The 17,595-nt window shown below is 39.5% G+C and overlaps 1 protein-coding gene across 1 annotated transcript in view; it reads right to left on the bottom strand.

The window, feature by feature from the left end:
- LOC103799813 (transcription factor SOX-5-like) overlaps nucleotides 1-17,595 on the bottom strand; it is a gene marked incomplete at both ends in the record, with an annotated part of 132,415 nt that overhangs the window by 52,962 nt on the left and 61,858 nt on the right. Inside the window, 2 exons of the mRNA XM_009072163.1 lie at nucleotides 4,901-4,986; nucleotides 17,499-17,595. Of these exons, the coding sequence (XP_009070411.1) occupies nucleotides 4,901-4,986; nucleotides 17,499-17,595 (183 nt within the window). The remainder of the gene's footprint in view (nucleotides 1-4,900; nucleotides 4,987-17,498) is intronic.

Here is a 17,595-nt window from a genome sequence, read left to right as displayed (position 1 = left end):
AGGTCTGAATCTGCTTATCATATTTATACAAACAGCCCAAGACAATAAATCAGGACTCTTCTAATGACTGGTGTTCAGAACTGAGACCTAGCTAAAATGCTTTCACACTTGTAGGCCGACATGAGGTCTGCTTGATTCATAGAGTGACAGGTTTGGTCACAACCATCAATAATGATGATGTCCTGTTTCATGCTAAGATGTAGAGGGAAGAAAGTTTGAACGTCAGCACTCCAAACTTTTTGGGGTGTTTTTTCCAAGAGCAGATGTTTGCGGGAAGTCTGTATCACATCAGACTGCTATGCTGTTTTGACAGGACACAAAATGTCCATACAGTAAGACTACACGGGCAGCTGTCATTATATATCCAGCATTATCTTTCAATGCAGTTATGGGTATATACAGCATTTGTATTACTGCCAATTAATCAGCCGTTGTCACTATCTGGTTATCAAGCAAGCAATCTGGGAAATCTGAACTATTCGCACTCCCAATGGAGCAGATTCCTCTCAATTTTCAGACCGTGCCATCAGCTCCTTTGTTTCCTAATGCTCAGAAAGCACTCAGGAATCTTTTTTCATCAGAAAAGAAACCACCAGATAAAATTTTATACTGAATTTGCTCAGGCTTCTGGAAACATCTATTCCATACTAGCTATGCCCAAGAAGATCAGTATTAGAATAACCCCTTCAGTTTACTTTCTGTAGAACTTGTTACATGATGCCTAGCTTACAGCTTTGAATGTTGATCTTCGGGATGGAGGAGCTTAATTCCCTCACCTGCAGAACCATATAGGAAAACACCATGTTCATGTAAGGCATATAGCAGTACTTTGGATTCACTAGCCTTTTTCAGTAAAACATAGTGATGATTTATGCTCAGTTTTTTTCTTACTCATTTGAACCAGAATCACCATGCCGCATCACTCTTGAAGAACAATACGATATTTAAGATGGAAATATCATTAAATGTGGGAATGAGTGAATATGCAGGGCTGAGTGACAGCCTTTTATCAGAGGGCAGGTTCAAGCATGCATCGTGTTAGTTCCAGCTTCTCCAACATGTCCCCATCCATCTACTCCCTTTGCAGCATCTAACAATGTAAGTTTTAGTTTCCACTCTTATTGAGTCATTAGTCTCTCTGTGGATACTGGAAATAAAGGCAATCACGTATGGCTAATTGTGGCAGATATCAGATGACAGAATCTGTATACCCCAGTGGGGACTCAAAGGCAGGGAGAGAAATGGAGGGCGTCAGATTACGAACCCGTCACTGGGAATCAACAGGGGATTTCGAAATGAGAGATCACATTTTCACTGACAAAGGGTTTCTTTGCCACAGGAAAACAATCAGGTGTTAGCTGTCCTTCTATAAATACAGTGTGCGTTTCATTTACAAAAAGAAAATTCAATTTTCACAACCAGGGATAAAAAAGTACTTCCTGTTGATCTCACAGTACACTACTGAAGCCATGACCTGACTTAAAATTCTCTAATGAAACAACAAAGACGTGTTTATGGCTGGACAAACAAACAAGAAAAATTCCTTGGCTTTGTCTTCACTAAGATAACGTTGTGTACTGAAGTCTGCTGGGAGCAACAAACTGAGCACTGTGTCAGGTTCTTTGATCTCCCCTGAAAACCACTGCTTTAAGTACACAAAGTCTGAAAGATGAGTGATACGGAGGATAGAAATAGAAGAAAAGAAGGAACATTGTACATTTCTGACCTTCTGCTGTCTGATGACCAGATGACTGAGGGCTCGTAGGGAACACTATCGTTATATGTAAAGAGTTCCTCCTTGAAAGAGGCTGTAATGCCATTTAATGGTGGGTTTGAATCGGTTCTTCATAGCAAACATCATGAATGTTTATGGCTCCATAAAGTCATCTCTGAGCAAAACTGGATTTGACGAGAGTTTGGAAGGCACAATCCTTTTAGGCTAGCAGCTACACTAGAGTCAGCTCCATTCATATTAGCATAGAGAAGAGTATCATAAGGCCTTTCTCCAAGCACATCTAGACTGATTCTTTCAAATGGAACCAGAATTTAAGAGCCATGCCCAGTTTCTCCTAGACAGTATGCACTGATAGCTAAAAATAACTGTTGTGAAGAAAGACAACTTTAATTTTTTTTCCCAGCATATACATACCCTTAGAGATCAAGTCTGAATGATTTAAGGGAGCTTACTGAGTTAGTAATTTGAACCTCTCCCACTGACTGGCTGCCAAACTCTCCCTTTAATTCCAGACTAAATAACATGCAGCAAAACAACATAGGTGAATTTGGTCAATATTTTCCTCTTAATGCTTGTCTTTGCACAGAAACAAGAGGCCTTTGAGGTTCCCAAATTTTTCACAACCTAAACTCATCTAAAGATATTTATGAAGTCAGTCACATTTGCACATAACCCACCTTTTAACAAGAAAACTGTCATTGTGATGCAGCCTATTTTAATCAGAATACTTCAGCCCACAGCATGCATAGATACAGCCCAAAGCTGGTCCTGAAATGAAAGTAAGCTATCCTCCCAACTTCCTGGAACACTGATGCATTACTTCAGTACTAGCTTGAATGGCCACGAAAATAAGGAGAATTAGACCTCTGTTTTCTCATTACTAGCTACCTCCATGTTTGTTTTTCCTTTCACCCCCACTCCTGCTTCCGTATGTCTGTCCATGTGTGTTTGGCTATTATAAGCACTTTATCAATACCAACGTTACTCCTCAAAATCCATTTCAGTGCGATAACTTTTATGGCTCCCATGATTCTTAAGCCGCCTACGGTATTTGTAACTCACAGAATCAGAACCTAACACACAGACAGTGTAGCTTTTCATACAAAGGCACAATAGGGATGAATGTATTAACCTCTGTGGTGCATGGAATGTGTCAGCTTACACACTGGCAGCTATTTCTGTGAAACTCAGCTAACTTCCACTGGCTATGTTAAGATAAAATGGAAAAAAACCACCTCTTCCCCAGAACTATGTCCCACGCTGTTGTCTGCTGGCCAAACAACTGAAATATCTGATGTCTACTTCAGACTGATGCAGGCCAAACCGAGCTTGAGAATGCATTTCACACGTACTGGTTATAAATGCTGAGCCTTTCCAAGCAGGTATAAAGCTCTGCAGTTCCATGTGACTTGGCAAATAATAATGAGCAGGGAGATGCATTTGCAATGGAGAGCATGGGATTTTTTTTTTTCTTTCTGGAAAAAGAGTATCAATCCAGATTTTGCAGAATTAGAGATGATTTGGATCTTGATTTCCTTTTAGTCCCAAACTTTACTCGGCTTCATCCTACCAGCAAAGCACACATGGCAGGTAGCAAAATTAAAACTGTGGCAACGGACATTACATTTGTTTAATTCCAATGACTTGACAAGGTTTGTGTGGCTAATCAGGAATATCCAAGGAACATCTGCACTGCTGTCATTAAGACCCATGGACACCCTAATACCTCCAAAATTGAGAATGATATCGGGAGTTTGAGTCAGATATATCTGGCTGACAGGCCAACTCTGCAATCTAGCTAAAAAAAAGATTCTTTAGTATCTTTCCACCTGTTTTCTAATTGTCTATGTTAAATTAGGATAATCACTAATTATCTGCACTACAGCAGTGCCTAAAATGTGCTGGGTACCATAAAACACTGTAGGAGGGGCCAGTCATTGCTCTGAAGAGCTTACGGTCTAAAAGGACATAATCATGTTAACGACTTTTAAGCAGTTTAAAAGTGCTTGTCAGGACAGAGCTTTTCTGCCTGGCAATCCATTTCCTCTTGGTGGTTTACACCTAGCCAGCCTTTACAGCCTTACAGCCTGCATCAGAACAATCTAATGGAAAAGTGTCCTGGTTTCAGCAGGGATAGAGTTGGTTTTCTTCTTAGTAGCTGGTACAGCGCTGTGTTTTGGATTTAGGATGAGAATAATGTTGACAACACACTGATGTTTTGGTTGATGCTAAGCAGTGCTTACCCTAAATCAAGGATTTCTCAGTTCCCCATGCTCCACCAGTGAGAAGCTGCACAAAAAGCTGGGAGGCAGCATGGCAGGGACAGCTGACCTGAACTGGCCAATTGAATATTGCATATCCAAGAACCTCATGCTCAGTAGATAAACTGGGGGGAGCTGTCTGGGAGGGGCAGATCACTGCTCGGGGACAGCTGGACCTCAGTCAGTGGATGGACAGCAATTGTACTGTGCATCAGTTGTTTTTCTTGTGTTTTATTCCTCTCTCTCTCTCTCCTCATTACAATTATTACTTTAATCATTGTCTTTTACTTTATTTGAATTATAAAACTGTTCTTATCTCAACTCATGGGTTTTACCTCTTTTTTCCCCCCTGAATCTCCTCCTCATTCCACTTTAGGGAGGAGGGCAGTGAGCCAGTGGCTGTGTGGTACCTAGTTGCTGGCTGGGGTTAAACCACAACAATAAGACAAGCAAACACGGTGCTATGCAGAAATTTAAAGTACAAACCTAAAAGTAGTCAAATGGACAATAAAGACACAAAAATGTAACGAAAACTTCCCACAAGGTAAAAGGAAAATGTGTATCGTTTGACGACTTCAGATGCAAATCTCAGGCGAAGAGAACAGCCCCAAACCCCTGTTAATTGCATTGTGTTCCAATGGAAGAGAAAACTGGTTTTCATGTTTACTTAACCTTCACCTCTTCTGCATTGTGCTGGGACTTACCTGCAGTTGGAGTGGGCCTAAGCCTGGTGTTGCTGCGGCAGCAGCTGCCATGGTAGTTGGGATCAGCTGAACGGGGTAGGGGTCACCTAAGTAAGAGAATAATAGAGGCGTCAGCACCTTTTATCTACTTCCAATGGAAGAGAAAACTGGTTTTCATGTTTACTTAACCTTCACCTCTTCTGCATTGTGCTGGGACTTACCTGCAGTTGGAGTGGGCCTAAGCCTGGTGTTGCTGCGGCAGCAGCTGCCATGGTAGTTGGGATCAGCTGAACGGGGTAGGGGTCACCTAAGTAAGAGAATAATAGAGGCGTCAGCACCTTTTATCTACTCTCCACCTGCAAAGTCCTGCATTTTTTCTCTTTCCAAAAGCCTTCTTTTGTGTGCCTTGTTGAGGCCTAATGAAAAGCTCTATTGTGCAGCCTTTTACTAACACTCTTTTCACAATTCTGGCTGAGAGAGGAATGTGAATAAAAGGCACAAGCAATTAAGGCGGAAACCTCATCCTTTTTCATGATGTATTTAGGGAAATGGAAAAAAAAAGTGCACATTGATCAGAAGGCTGCACTTCAAAAAAAAAAAGGAAAGAAAGAAGATGGGGGTGGAGGAGAAGAAAAGGAAAACAGTACAACCTTGATAAGATCACAGCATTAGAAGGAGACAAATTTACAAGCTTGTCCAGAATATGAAGTTAACCAAACTCTGCTCACTGTTAGTAAACTGAGCCTCACACAGAGCAGAAATGGCACTCAATTGACTACTCTGTTTTCTTTTAGGTGAGAAAAAAAATCTTACTTCAGTGTCAGGGTTTGATCCTACAAGAGGAAAAAGCACGTGAAGTAAAAGAAATCAGATACAAGACTCCGAAATCCCTGCGCCAACTCCACTTCATGACTTGGGATTCAATTTTACTTCTGAGGGAAAACTACGTCAGTCTTAGGAAGAACTGCATTGTGCTGAATGGAATAAAGACACCCAGTAAAGGTTTTAAGAAAAATTGCAGGCATTTATAAAGGAAAATTATCTGAGATGGCAAAAATTGAGATGGATACTGGCATGTTTCAATGTTATGGAGCGCTCACTTTTCGTCACACCTTACATATCTGACTTGTTAAAATAAGCTCCATACTAGCCCATCCACAAAACTATTAAGATAACTAGCAAAAAAAAAAAGTTATACCCATTATATTGCTTCTCCAAGTGATAAAATGTTTAGCATTTTCCACTGAAATAAGACTCACCAGAACATTTCTGTATGCCCCTATGTTCTGGTGCTGTGCATGATTTCTGTAGCATTAAAACAGCAACTAGAAATGAGACCATGGAAAAGGCAGACCACTTTATCAGGAAAATCTACCTAAATGTTCCTGTACATTTCATTAGAGAGGTAGATTAAAAGTTTTCCCCTTTATTGTTCTTTCTTCAGTACACAGAGGGGAAAAGGACAATTAAGAGGACAATGTAGGGTGTTCTGTACAATCATTATTAGTTATTACTGAATGAAAGTTTATAATGTTATCAAGCCTTAGTTACAGGAAAGAGAAAACAAAGAGAAAGAAACTTAACTGCCTTTTTTTTAAATGTTAGAAAGAAGCTGTGTTGGTGCACACACATTCAGGAAAACTGCTAATGTTTATTTGTCCCTTTCATAATGCAACCTTCTTTACAAAGATCTTTTCATTCAAGCATTTTGCTCTCCTGCTAAGAATGAAATACCACAACTTCTAGAAAAGGATGGCCCCAAAAAAATGGGCTGGCAATGCATCTTAACAGATATTTAACTTAAAAAAGTGTGCATGCTTGTATTTAAGAACATCTTCAGTAATGCCTTGCTGACTGAAGCTTCACAGTCTTACAAGGCTGGCCAGTCAAGCAATGGGAACCCAGAGGTCCACCCAGGCATCCCCAGCCACAAGTGTATTTGCACCAGCACCACACCACGACCTCTCGATTTATTTATTTGTCATTGGGCAGCAGATTTCCTCACTTGTTTGGGTGTTTTTTTCCCCCAGAGGATGCCATTGTTTTACATTTTCTGATTTTACTTTACTTTAACTGAGGCAGCCACTTTTCATATCATGGATTGAATTAGAAATTTCTCTCACTTGAAATTTTCTAGAGAGCTATCTTGTGACCCAAGCAGGCCTTAAACATGTGAAGACACAGAGAAGAAAGAGTCAAAGACTCAAGGTCAGTGATGTTTAGCTGCTTCCATACCACTAATAGCCCAAAGACTCATCTCAGCATCATTCCAAAAGACTCCTGTCTAGAAGAGGACATTTTGATCACAAACCATCCACAGAAGAATATAAAATTTTTAATTTCTCAACTGCAAAAAAAAAAAAAAAAGGAATGAGAGAAAAGTTTCTCACTAGGGTGCTGAGTCTTACAGCCCATTAAAATTTCTAGTTTTGAATGATTTGTATTAAAACATGTTAAAAGATTAGCTTCCATGCATTGTCTCACATTCTTCTTCTCTCCACACACATGTATAAGCCTCAGACCACCTTCCCACAATCTCGTGCTAAGTCATAAATCCCACTATTCTCACCTTCCTAAAGAGCCAGGCAGATTCTCATATCCTCATCTGCAATGGTAATTCCCATCCTTTACCTTTCGTTGGCTAGAAATACTAAGGAGATGTTTGTGAGAGAAGAACATGGTAAAGTCCCCATGGCCATGTGCACCGTCACATGGCAATGCAGGAAATGCCTCTGGGACTCCTACTGGAAAGTGACTACTGCACCAACACATGCCTATGTAGCTTTTCCAAATTCTAAGGAAAAAAACTCCAATTCATCCAACCAGATTACAGCTGTGCAGACCTAGGCTCATCTGTCTACCAGATTGGCTTTTTGTTAGTTCACTTCTTAAAGGGTTTAACATTTTTCCAGTGCTCCCAAATAATTTTGACAACCAAAACCAACAAACCTAACTGAAATACTTCTGTACCTATCATGAACCTTCGCATCATTATGCTTGTATAATACCCTCTGCTACCTTGTGCATATCATAGTGGTTTAGCACAGGAGACAGAACACAAAAGAGCAAGGAATGTGTTCAAATGCCATGGCCTGGGTTGCTCAACAGGCCAGTGCAAGAGCCAAGACAGAAACTCAGACAACTCTTCAGTGTCCTTCCCAGGGAAGGTTTCAGGCTCTCTATCCATGAGGATGCCAAGCACTTCCACATTCATGTCACACAGTGCAGGAGCAATTGCCACTCCTCAAAATACTAACAAAGGCTTCAGGTCTTATCTGATAAATATATTTTTTTGCCGTTATTCTAGAACATGATACATCTTTCTACTATCCTGAAATTTATTCCCGTATCAGAGTGAAGCTTTTGACTGAGCAGTTTTAGTCTGGAAAATGTATGTCTTAACTGTTTCATTACATCTTCAGTAAATATCTTATTTTTACATGTAAAAAGTGGCTACCTCTTTTTCCCAACCTCTAGGAACATTTCAGGAACGTGAGGTGAGACGTACAGCTATTAGAAATAGATAATTCCCAAGCCATTCACAAGTTTGCGCCAGTGAAAACACCAGTAAAATCTCAAACAACTATATTACATTTCCATTTACAAAATTCACTATTAATCTACCAATGCACAGAGGCAGGAGCATCCCTTTCTGCATCTTTCAGCCACCAAAAGGAACATGTTGTGCAGTCCTTTCATGTTCCAAACTGCCTCTTGTTATGTGTGAACTTTTCTTTTAAACAAAGCATCAGAGAGAAGTTTAGTTGTTGTTATTTATCTTTAGTACACTAGACGGTAAAATCTAGAGCAGATCAAAGGTTGGGATTTTTATTGTGAGAATAAGGGGAAAATTATTTCATTGGCTGACATACTATTCTCTAATATATCATTATTCCCCAGCTACTCAGTGACATCAGTTTGAAGAACAGAACTATTAAAGACTGCCTACATGAAAAGAGCACAGAATGTATGTGCTGGTGATACAGCACCTAAGGAAGAGAAGGGGATATGTCAGCATGGGGAAACTGATGGGGTATATTAGTGTTGGTGCACACTGTGAGCAAAGGAGAATGTCAGTAGCTCAGGGAAGAAAGAAGGCAAGGCTGAACCCTCAATTCCGTGCCAATACTTTATTTCTCTAATCTTCTCCCGGTCCGTCTTCCACAAACATACCCAGAACCTCTTTCCCGATAATTTATGCACTGCAACTTCTTTCAATTTCAAATCACACCTTCATCCTTGCCCAAAATAATCTTCCAAGATCTTGCTTACAAGAGGATTTTTCATGAAGTACATTCACTTTCAAACCACTCTTTCTATGAACTCTCCTATGATCCTCCACTGAAAACACTTTTCTGCGAAAGTAAGTTGTGGTACAGAGCCAAGTGGACATCCTGTCCCAAAACACAAAATAACAGCCCTGTGTTTAGGAACTTGATTTTCAACTGACTAGCTACCAACCTCATGGCCATGAAATGATTCTATACTTGTCGAAATACATCAGTGGCTCTTAAACCACTTAGATGTTTTGCAAAATTTTATCAAAGGAGTTTAGTAAGTTAAAAAACATTGAAACATTTTTTTAAAAGTGAAAATAAAGCAGAGCAGCTAACATAATGCATGTTGCACCATTCACCCGAACTCCTAAGATATTTTTTGTATTCCTTTTTCTGTCACTCATCTCATTTATTCTCCTTCATGGTGTAATCCCCCCTAGTGTCTTGTCTTGTCTCCTGACAGGCTGCAAGCTCTTCAGAGCAGGCACAATTGTCTTACTTGCTATATAAATCAAGTTACATGCTAATGTTAAATTATAATGTTTTGACAGGATTTTTAAGTTGAACCTGATTATATGAAACAATAGAACACTGATTTTTTTTTTTCCCCCCTGAAATTTTCTTCTCTTAAAAAAAAGGATACCAGGAGAGGAGAAGTAGGGGGTTTATTTCCCATGATTTTTTTTTAAACTCATTGTTTTCCTCCTACCTGTCTTTCAGGGACAGCAAATAAGAAAAGTTGGAGGTCATGGAAGAAGAAGAAGGAAAAACAAAACAGTGTAAAGAATATAAAAAGTAGGAAACAAAACCAAATCCTTAAATTATGATTTCCAAAACAAGTATGCTGAACTAAAATCCATGAAAAACACCGGAATAAACATTTCCTTATTGTAGATCCTGTTGAATGGAGTTCTACAGTACCTTCCCCCCCATTTTTGACAAGTTCTAGAAAAAGCCACAATAATTTTACACTCAATTTATCACTTAAATGTATTTATAATGAATAATCACAGCTGATGGCTAACTGACAGGTAAAGCCACTACATCTCTTCTCACATTCACAACCTCATTACCATTTTCAGTTTGCTTTTTCAGTTTATGGTGGACATGAAGTAGAAGGAACAGGAGGCTGTGACAGACATAAGCAGTGTCCCCTGACTTCTGGCTCAAGGCATTAGGGATTTAGATAAATAAGAAAAAGAGTATGAAGAAGATGTCATCAGTGGCTTCCAAAAAGAAACACAAACTGGTGCCCTGATTTTCTTTGAGGACAGTTCTGGACAGCATTGATCGAGGGCTGCCTACAGTGGACTGATCTGTTTTGTATTTTAGAAAAACAATTCAGAAGGGAGGGACCTAAAAGCAGCCTTCCAATCCCTATGAGAAAGTGATCAACAGAACAGGGCCAGGCTCCTCCTGGCAGTGTTTGTTCGGAGAACAAGAGCCAATGGACATAAAGTGAATCAAGAGAGGATCAGATTTTCCCCATGAGGACAGCCAGATGTTAAAACAAGCTGTCAAAACAGGGTAGTACACTCTCTGTCCTTGGAGGTTTGCAAGTCCTAACTGAATAAAGCCCTGAGCAATCTGATCCTATCTCCTAGACAACTCCACTTGGAAAAAGAGGTTGGACTACAAACCTTCTGAGATCCCTTCCAACCAGAATAATCCTATGATTTCCAAGGTATCCTTTTTTTATTTTTTTCTATACCTGTTGAGTAACTACAGTTACTCAAAAGCTCTAAGTTCCAGAAACACAAAGTATTTCCACAGAGGTTTGTGCACACTCATGAATTTAAAAATTGGGACCGGTTGTCTAACTATGGATAACAGTGCAACAACACCAGACACATTTTATGGCATAGAAACTGAACTAAAACTTTTCCCAGGACCCCATAATTTGCTCATCTGTTCTATTTTTATTAGCATTATTGTGAGAAGCCACACAGAGATTGGGGGCTATGGAACTCTTTCACTTAGAAACAGTCTTTAGCTGTGTTGTTATATTTTGCAGCCTTGATGTCTTTCATTGCATTCCCAACCTTACAGAACTCACACATTCTCATGTATGCTAAAAGGCAAAGTTGTTACCAAAAATTCCTCCTTGCTGTTTCTATCCACAATGCTATTACTCTTTTCTTATCCTGGGGGGAACATGAGGGTTTAGTCATATGCTCATTCTTTTCCAAGGCATAAACAGTAGCCCTGAAAGATGACTAGCATCTTTATAAAGAAGCTACAGTATGTGGTCCTCACAACACATGGTTCCTATTTTTGTCATTCTGATAAAAGCATAGCAATGTCAATATTCTTTTCTTGTGATTTGGTGATTGTCCATGACCTGTATGTCAGCTGACACAGCTGACACAGTTAAATCACACATCTTCTCTTCAGAAGACAGAAACACGGACACTGAACACAGGAAAAATTTTAAGAAGGTCCACATGATACTCCATTAAACAATGAAACTTGTGACTGACTGAAAAACAGAGATACATCAGCAAAATTCCCTGAGGAAGTTTATGGTATTTAACTCCCAAACATTAATTTTATTGTACTATGTGAGGAACCAATTAACTGAGAGTTTCATTTTTATCAGACATCAGAATTATTGTTCAGAATACAGACCAACAGTAAATTCAGCGTATTTCCATTTTATTGGGCGTGGCTTGTTCATCTCACTCACTTTTGCCAATTTAAAAAGCTGATTAGATATTTCATCGATAACTTTATCTGCATTATTTTATTTAGAACCCTTAATAGAACTTATCAGTAACAAGCTGATATGTAAGACACATACAATGAACCTATTGTATATTCAGATTTTTCCCCCCTAATTGGATATGGTTGAAATAGTGACTAAAGTGCCTTCAGAAAACCTCGTGTTGATGACATCTGACCGGAAACACAATATGATTTTTTACACCAAATTACCCAGAGGGGAGAGGAGGAATGGGCAAAGAGAAACAAGTCTTGCTTCCAAAATTTGGCATATTTCCATAAAAATAACACAGGTGCCAGCAAATAAAAGGCTACCTAGAAGCTTTCCCAATAATTTGTGAATAACCTGGAAAACACCCTTGGGGTAAATCCTGCTCCTGGATATACAGACTTGGCAACTATTGTTCCCTGAGAAAAGAAAACAAATCCTAAAATTCTCAAAATAATTAAACTTCCTGCACACTCCAGTTTAGAAAACAAAGTATGTTGTTCTTTATCCTCCCGAGAAGAAACTGTCTGGATTTCAACAGCTTCAGTGCTACTGAAGAGCCTCAGGACTCAGACAACATACCACAATGTTGGAAATGGCCAGTCAACACTTCCTTCCTTTTTAACATGATCATCAAATCGATAAGAAGTGATGGAGTGCAGTTTCCAAAATTAATCTTAGCACCACTAATCGGGGAAGACTCATCTTCCTTACAAAGTTTGGGCTATCCTGCATCTTTTAGTGGAAAGTCAACTGTAATCAGTGCTGCAAATGCAGAAGCACAGAAGCAGCACAGGGAAACATTCTGACCTGCTGCATTCTGATACTCACATTTGTTGAAGAACACACAACCTAACCCTGTTCTCAGCCTAATTCCTTCTCCCTTTTCCATAACTAGGTCCCCAGCAGCAGCCCCTTTTGCTTCCCCAAATCTTTATTTCATTCCCTTTATTATCTGTTATGCAGGAGGTACAAACACGTCTTAATATTCCACATACAAATCTATACATATGTGCATTAATAAAAGGATCACACTACCTACGACTGAAGAGAAGCCTTCTCAGAGGTGGAACTAGGCAGTTTCTAGAGGGCACAATACAAAACAGCTTCTCTTCTATCACTTACATTGGTTTTATGCTTTGAAAGCACTTCACAAATATTAATTAGCTCTAAATAAATTCTAATTATTTCTAAGAGTGGCCCTAGCAGATCTGTATCATCTGGTGTGAAATCTGACTTCAGTGAAGTCAACAGCAACAGCTCCTCAGACCTCAGCCGAGCTGACATTTCACTTGCCATTGCTAAAATGCTGGAGTCATGTATATTATCCAGTAAGTATCACAAGTGGAGCTGAACTAGCCATAGCAGTAGTAACACATGATAAGGTTATGGAATTCTGGCTGAGAAGAAAGGAAGGGTTAAATGTCTTGAACCAATCTGCAGAGCTTAAATGCAGGAGAAGCTATGGGAAATGCAGTTATTGGGATTTGTTTGCTTTCAGCATGAGCTGAAATGGAAGGTGCTCAACTGCTGCTAAAACCAGTTCAAATACTGAGATTAACTCCTAACATCTGCTCGTGCCACAGGTCACTAACTTAGTTAACAATCCACTTTAAAGTATCAGCTCTTTGTAAAAAGATTTGCATTATACATCTATATAAAAATTACATATTAGGTGCACACTTAAACTCTGAATAGCACACATTGCATGGATAACTAAGTATGGAGAAAATAAGTAGGCAATCAGTATTTTTCTTGCTCATTGTGGACACTATAGTCCATCACATACTGCCAATTAATTTTTCTCATCAAAAAAACCCACTTTGGTTGTAAATAATAATATTAAATGTTTTATACATGCAATTATATCTAGGTATGGAGGTTAAAAATCAACTGGAACCACAGATTATGAATCTTTTTCTCAAATAGAAATGTAATCCAAATAGAAGTTCCTCCCTTTATCTCTGCCAACTTTACCACCACACAATATGCCATAGAGAAAAAAGGGGAAGTGTCAACTTGTGTAAATTGTCCCTTATGTAATGCAAACCATCTGTTTAAAAAACAAAACAAAATTAAAAACCAAGCCACTCCCAAGCCTGATCTGCTATGGAGAAAAAAGAAAGAAAAGGAAATTTAGTACAATGAATTGGAAGCCAAAGACCGTGACCTGCCATGTAACCATGGAGAAAATATTTACCCCTCTCCTCCCTGTATTTACCCGAATTTGGAAAATATTTGGAGAAGTATAATTGAATAATTTTCACTGCACATATTAGAGATTGATGCTGTTGTATTCTTTTGAGAATTTCAGCTGTCTAGAATGCTTCCAATCAGGTAGGAAACCAAGCAGGGGAAATCTCTTTGTTTCCAATAATATATCACACAATGATGCCCCCACTGGGTCAGAAGGTCCCTGAGTTCCCAATCACCTGAACCTGGCAAAGTATAAATTATCAGCACACTTATGCCCCGTTCTACCACTCTTCTTTAGGCATCTGCCATGAGAGGAGTCTAAATGGACTGCTGCTATTAACTGTTATGATTATTTTTGTGTTATTTTCAGTCAAATCCTCAGAAAACAAAGGACATGTAGAGAAAAAAGTAGTCTTCCATTCCAGCCTTTCTCTGGGTAAGTCATTAGTCCATTGGGAAGCACTGGCTGAGGAACCCTACCACATACTCTATGAGACCACTGGGAGACATACCTTTGGTCCCCTGTTGGGGGGGACAGGTGAATCAGAAAGCACTGGGTAAGTAAATGTTATTATCTAAGCCGAATGAAAGTAAACCAGCAGTATAACTAGCTATTCATTTTTTCTCTTTTGCTGACCTTGAGGCTTGATCACACATTCTCTTCTAGCTGCAGCTGTGCTGGCTGAAGAGTCCACCATCTCCAACCACAGTCCCTGCCAAAGGTCACCACTGTGACCAAGCTGCTTGTTTAATCCCTTCCCAACATGTTTCCATGAAAAGGAGCCAGCTCAGTTTAAGCAGTTTTAACAGGGAGCCCTTGCTATCCCAGCCTGGACAGAAGCAAGTTAGGGAGCGCTTAACCAAGAAGCTTAGCCTGTACATCAGAACTTAGAGGCACAGTGATGAGCAACTGGAGATGGTTATTTCTGGAGATGGTTATTTCTGGAGAGGCCTACTTGGCCTGCAGACAGAAGTAACCCCATCATCAGGTGTGACCAAGAGCACAGCTGACTACAGATCTGCAGTGCCTTAGGTGACATACTGTTGACTTTTAGATACTCTTTTGGAGATCTGACTTTTCCAAGGGGCAGCATGCATAACAGTATAAATCTCCCTCTGAAGGTGCCCCCAACAGATATCCAAAATCAAGGGGCTCAGCATCATTAGTTTGTTAGTAAAATATTGCTTGTCACAACAATTCTCTCTTCCTTCTCCCCCATATTTTCAAATACTCCTGTTATTGAGGAACAGTATATGAAAACTCTCACAATTTTTTGTTATTTATGGCTGGAAATGAATTGTCCCATGGAGATTTTTATCATTCCTATGTGCAGGTTGCTAATGCTCATAAGTAACAGAATAATCACTAATCAATTAGCCACAAGAAATAATTCTGGAAAATGTATCAGTCCAGAAAAAGAGGAAGGTTTTCCAAATGGACCTGGAAGATGTAGAAGCGAGATTCTATTTTCATAAGGCACAGAATCCAAATTGGCAGTCATGTAAAGATGCTGCTAGCGGGGTCTTTGGAAGTTCCTATGAAGGCCTTGCACTCAGAAGCAAACTCAGTGAAAGTTAGATATTTAACATGATCCAAAGCAGAGCAAATTAATCTGCTGTACATTCTCTGTTGCAGTGCTATGCTGGTACCCACTTCAGCTCAGTTCAAGCTAGCACAGGTGACTGCACTAAAGTGCATTTCCTAAATATCCCTGAGACTCAGATCCTAGTGCCTTTGTCACTCTTCAAATGAAGATTTAGTCTCCTAAATCACTCAGGTGCTTTACAAAGTTTTAGCCATAGCTCTTTGGTTTACAGTCTACTACATCATTGCCAAGAGGAGAGATACGCAGTAAGGCAAGCAGAAAAGAGGGAGAAATATGTTTTAATGGTCTGTCAAAAACATTACTTGATGTGAACAAGTTTTAGTTCCAAGGCAGCTAGGTTTTTCATTTCTTCAAGCTTTCTAGGTGTAGCTAAATCCATATATGCTTTTTTGTTTACATTCAACTGTGAGTGAAAAGAAGAAATCCTTTGGACTACTTATCACTTTTCCTCAGCTTCTCAGTCAAATTCAGTCAAACATGCCAGGGAATCACCAAACACAGAGCTTCTTTTTCCACTGGCTTCTGCTCACTCCGAGACCTTGGCATGTTGTTAATTCCAAGCCTTACTGCCAGGAGCAGCAGCAACTTTGCTCTTTTTCCTTTTTCATTTTCCAGGTTACACAAACATGTAATGTCATATTTACTTCATAGATGTGAGGATCTATAGGACTATCATACAGTTAATGTGCATGCAGTAAAAAGTAGGGAAAAATACACCTCAATTCGTTCTATCCAAACCAGACTTCATTAACATGGAACTAATCCAATCTGCCACATATGTCTACCAGGGTGCTTTCCTGACCTTTTCCAGGCCTACAGTTATGGTAGCATTCATACTCTGTGTGGCTTTCAGTTACACATTCTGTAATGTGAATCACTACTTCTCCCAACTGAGAGACACTGAGTGTGAAATCACTGGAAGAACTGAATGAGCCTATGCTTTGGCACTGCAACTGCTGAGGGACATGAGGTGTTTTGAACAGTAACATTCAGTAGTGGTCCCAGTCTGTAAAACAGTAGCCAAGGAGACTCAAGTCCATGCTCAAGTGCTATATTACAATGTTCAGAAACTGAAAGAAATCTGAAATTGAGGGCTAAGACAGTTTAACTAAAACAATCTTCAATCTTTTAAGTTTACGAAACTGCTGCAGTGGAAAGTGCTGAGTGACTCAAACCAACTGATGAATTCATGAGTTAGTAAATGTTGCAGATGGGTACACTGACATGGACATAATAAAGCTAAACACCTATGCTAGAGACAGAGGACAGTAGAACAAGCAAGTTCTAGACAGCTCAGTAGGAAACTGATGGCTGAAGAGCTATACAAGCAGAAATGCATGAAAACAAGTCTCTAAAATTCATTCTCTAGCTTCATCTATTCATGGAAATAGAGTTCCTCCATTACTCCCTAACTTGTATTTACGACCATCCTATAGACAGGAACACGAAACCCTACAGAAGGCTTAAATAAAATTTCAAAAAAAATCTGGGGAGTGTAGAGAACAATACAAATCTTTCAAAGATTAAAAAAGTAGATGGTGTATTTTTTAGTGTTAGGCTCTCATAAATACACTCATAGTTTGTGTTAGTCCATCAAACTGAAAGGCATATGCTATCTTTGATCTCTGTGCAGAACCCCCGTTGAGATTAATGTGAGCTCTGTGTGAAGAAAGAGACTAGAATAGGCCCTCAGTTCACAAATAGTAAGCAGGCTGCTTCAGGAAAAAAACATGTTTTCTTACAACAGTGTTGAAATTTATTGGGAAGTTTCAAATAGCTTCTCTTCAGATGCAAGTTCGTATGTGTGGTCATGAGCACGTTCACTTGTCAAAAAGACCTGTCAGAAAGAAGGTGCACAAATCTACCTGTTGTGTGAAATGCTTTGCTGTTATGTTGAAACACATATTTAATCTCTGACCATCTTTTCTCATATGGTAATGACTAAACCTGAGGTGATACTTTTATGCAGATTGGCATGAAATAGTGCCCTATATCCACTTCCAGCTAAAAAAAAATCTACAGGACTTACTGCATCCCGCTTTGTAGCTGAAACCAGGAGGAAGAAGGAATCCTTGCTGTGCAGCTGCTGCTAGGGTTCGTTGGTCTGGAGGGAATACGGGAATCAT

This window comes from Acanthisitta chloris, unplaced genomic scaffold (genome assembly GCF_000695815.1).
Source record: "Acanthisitta chloris isolate BGI_N310 unplaced genomic scaffold, ASM69581v1 scaffold9163, whole genome shotgun sequence".
In the NCBI taxonomy this organism is placed as follows: domain Eukaryota; kingdom Metazoa; phylum Chordata; class Aves; order Passeriformes; family Acanthisittidae; genus Acanthisitta; species Acanthisitta chloris.
This window is presented reverse-complemented; position numbering and strand designations above follow the sequence as displayed.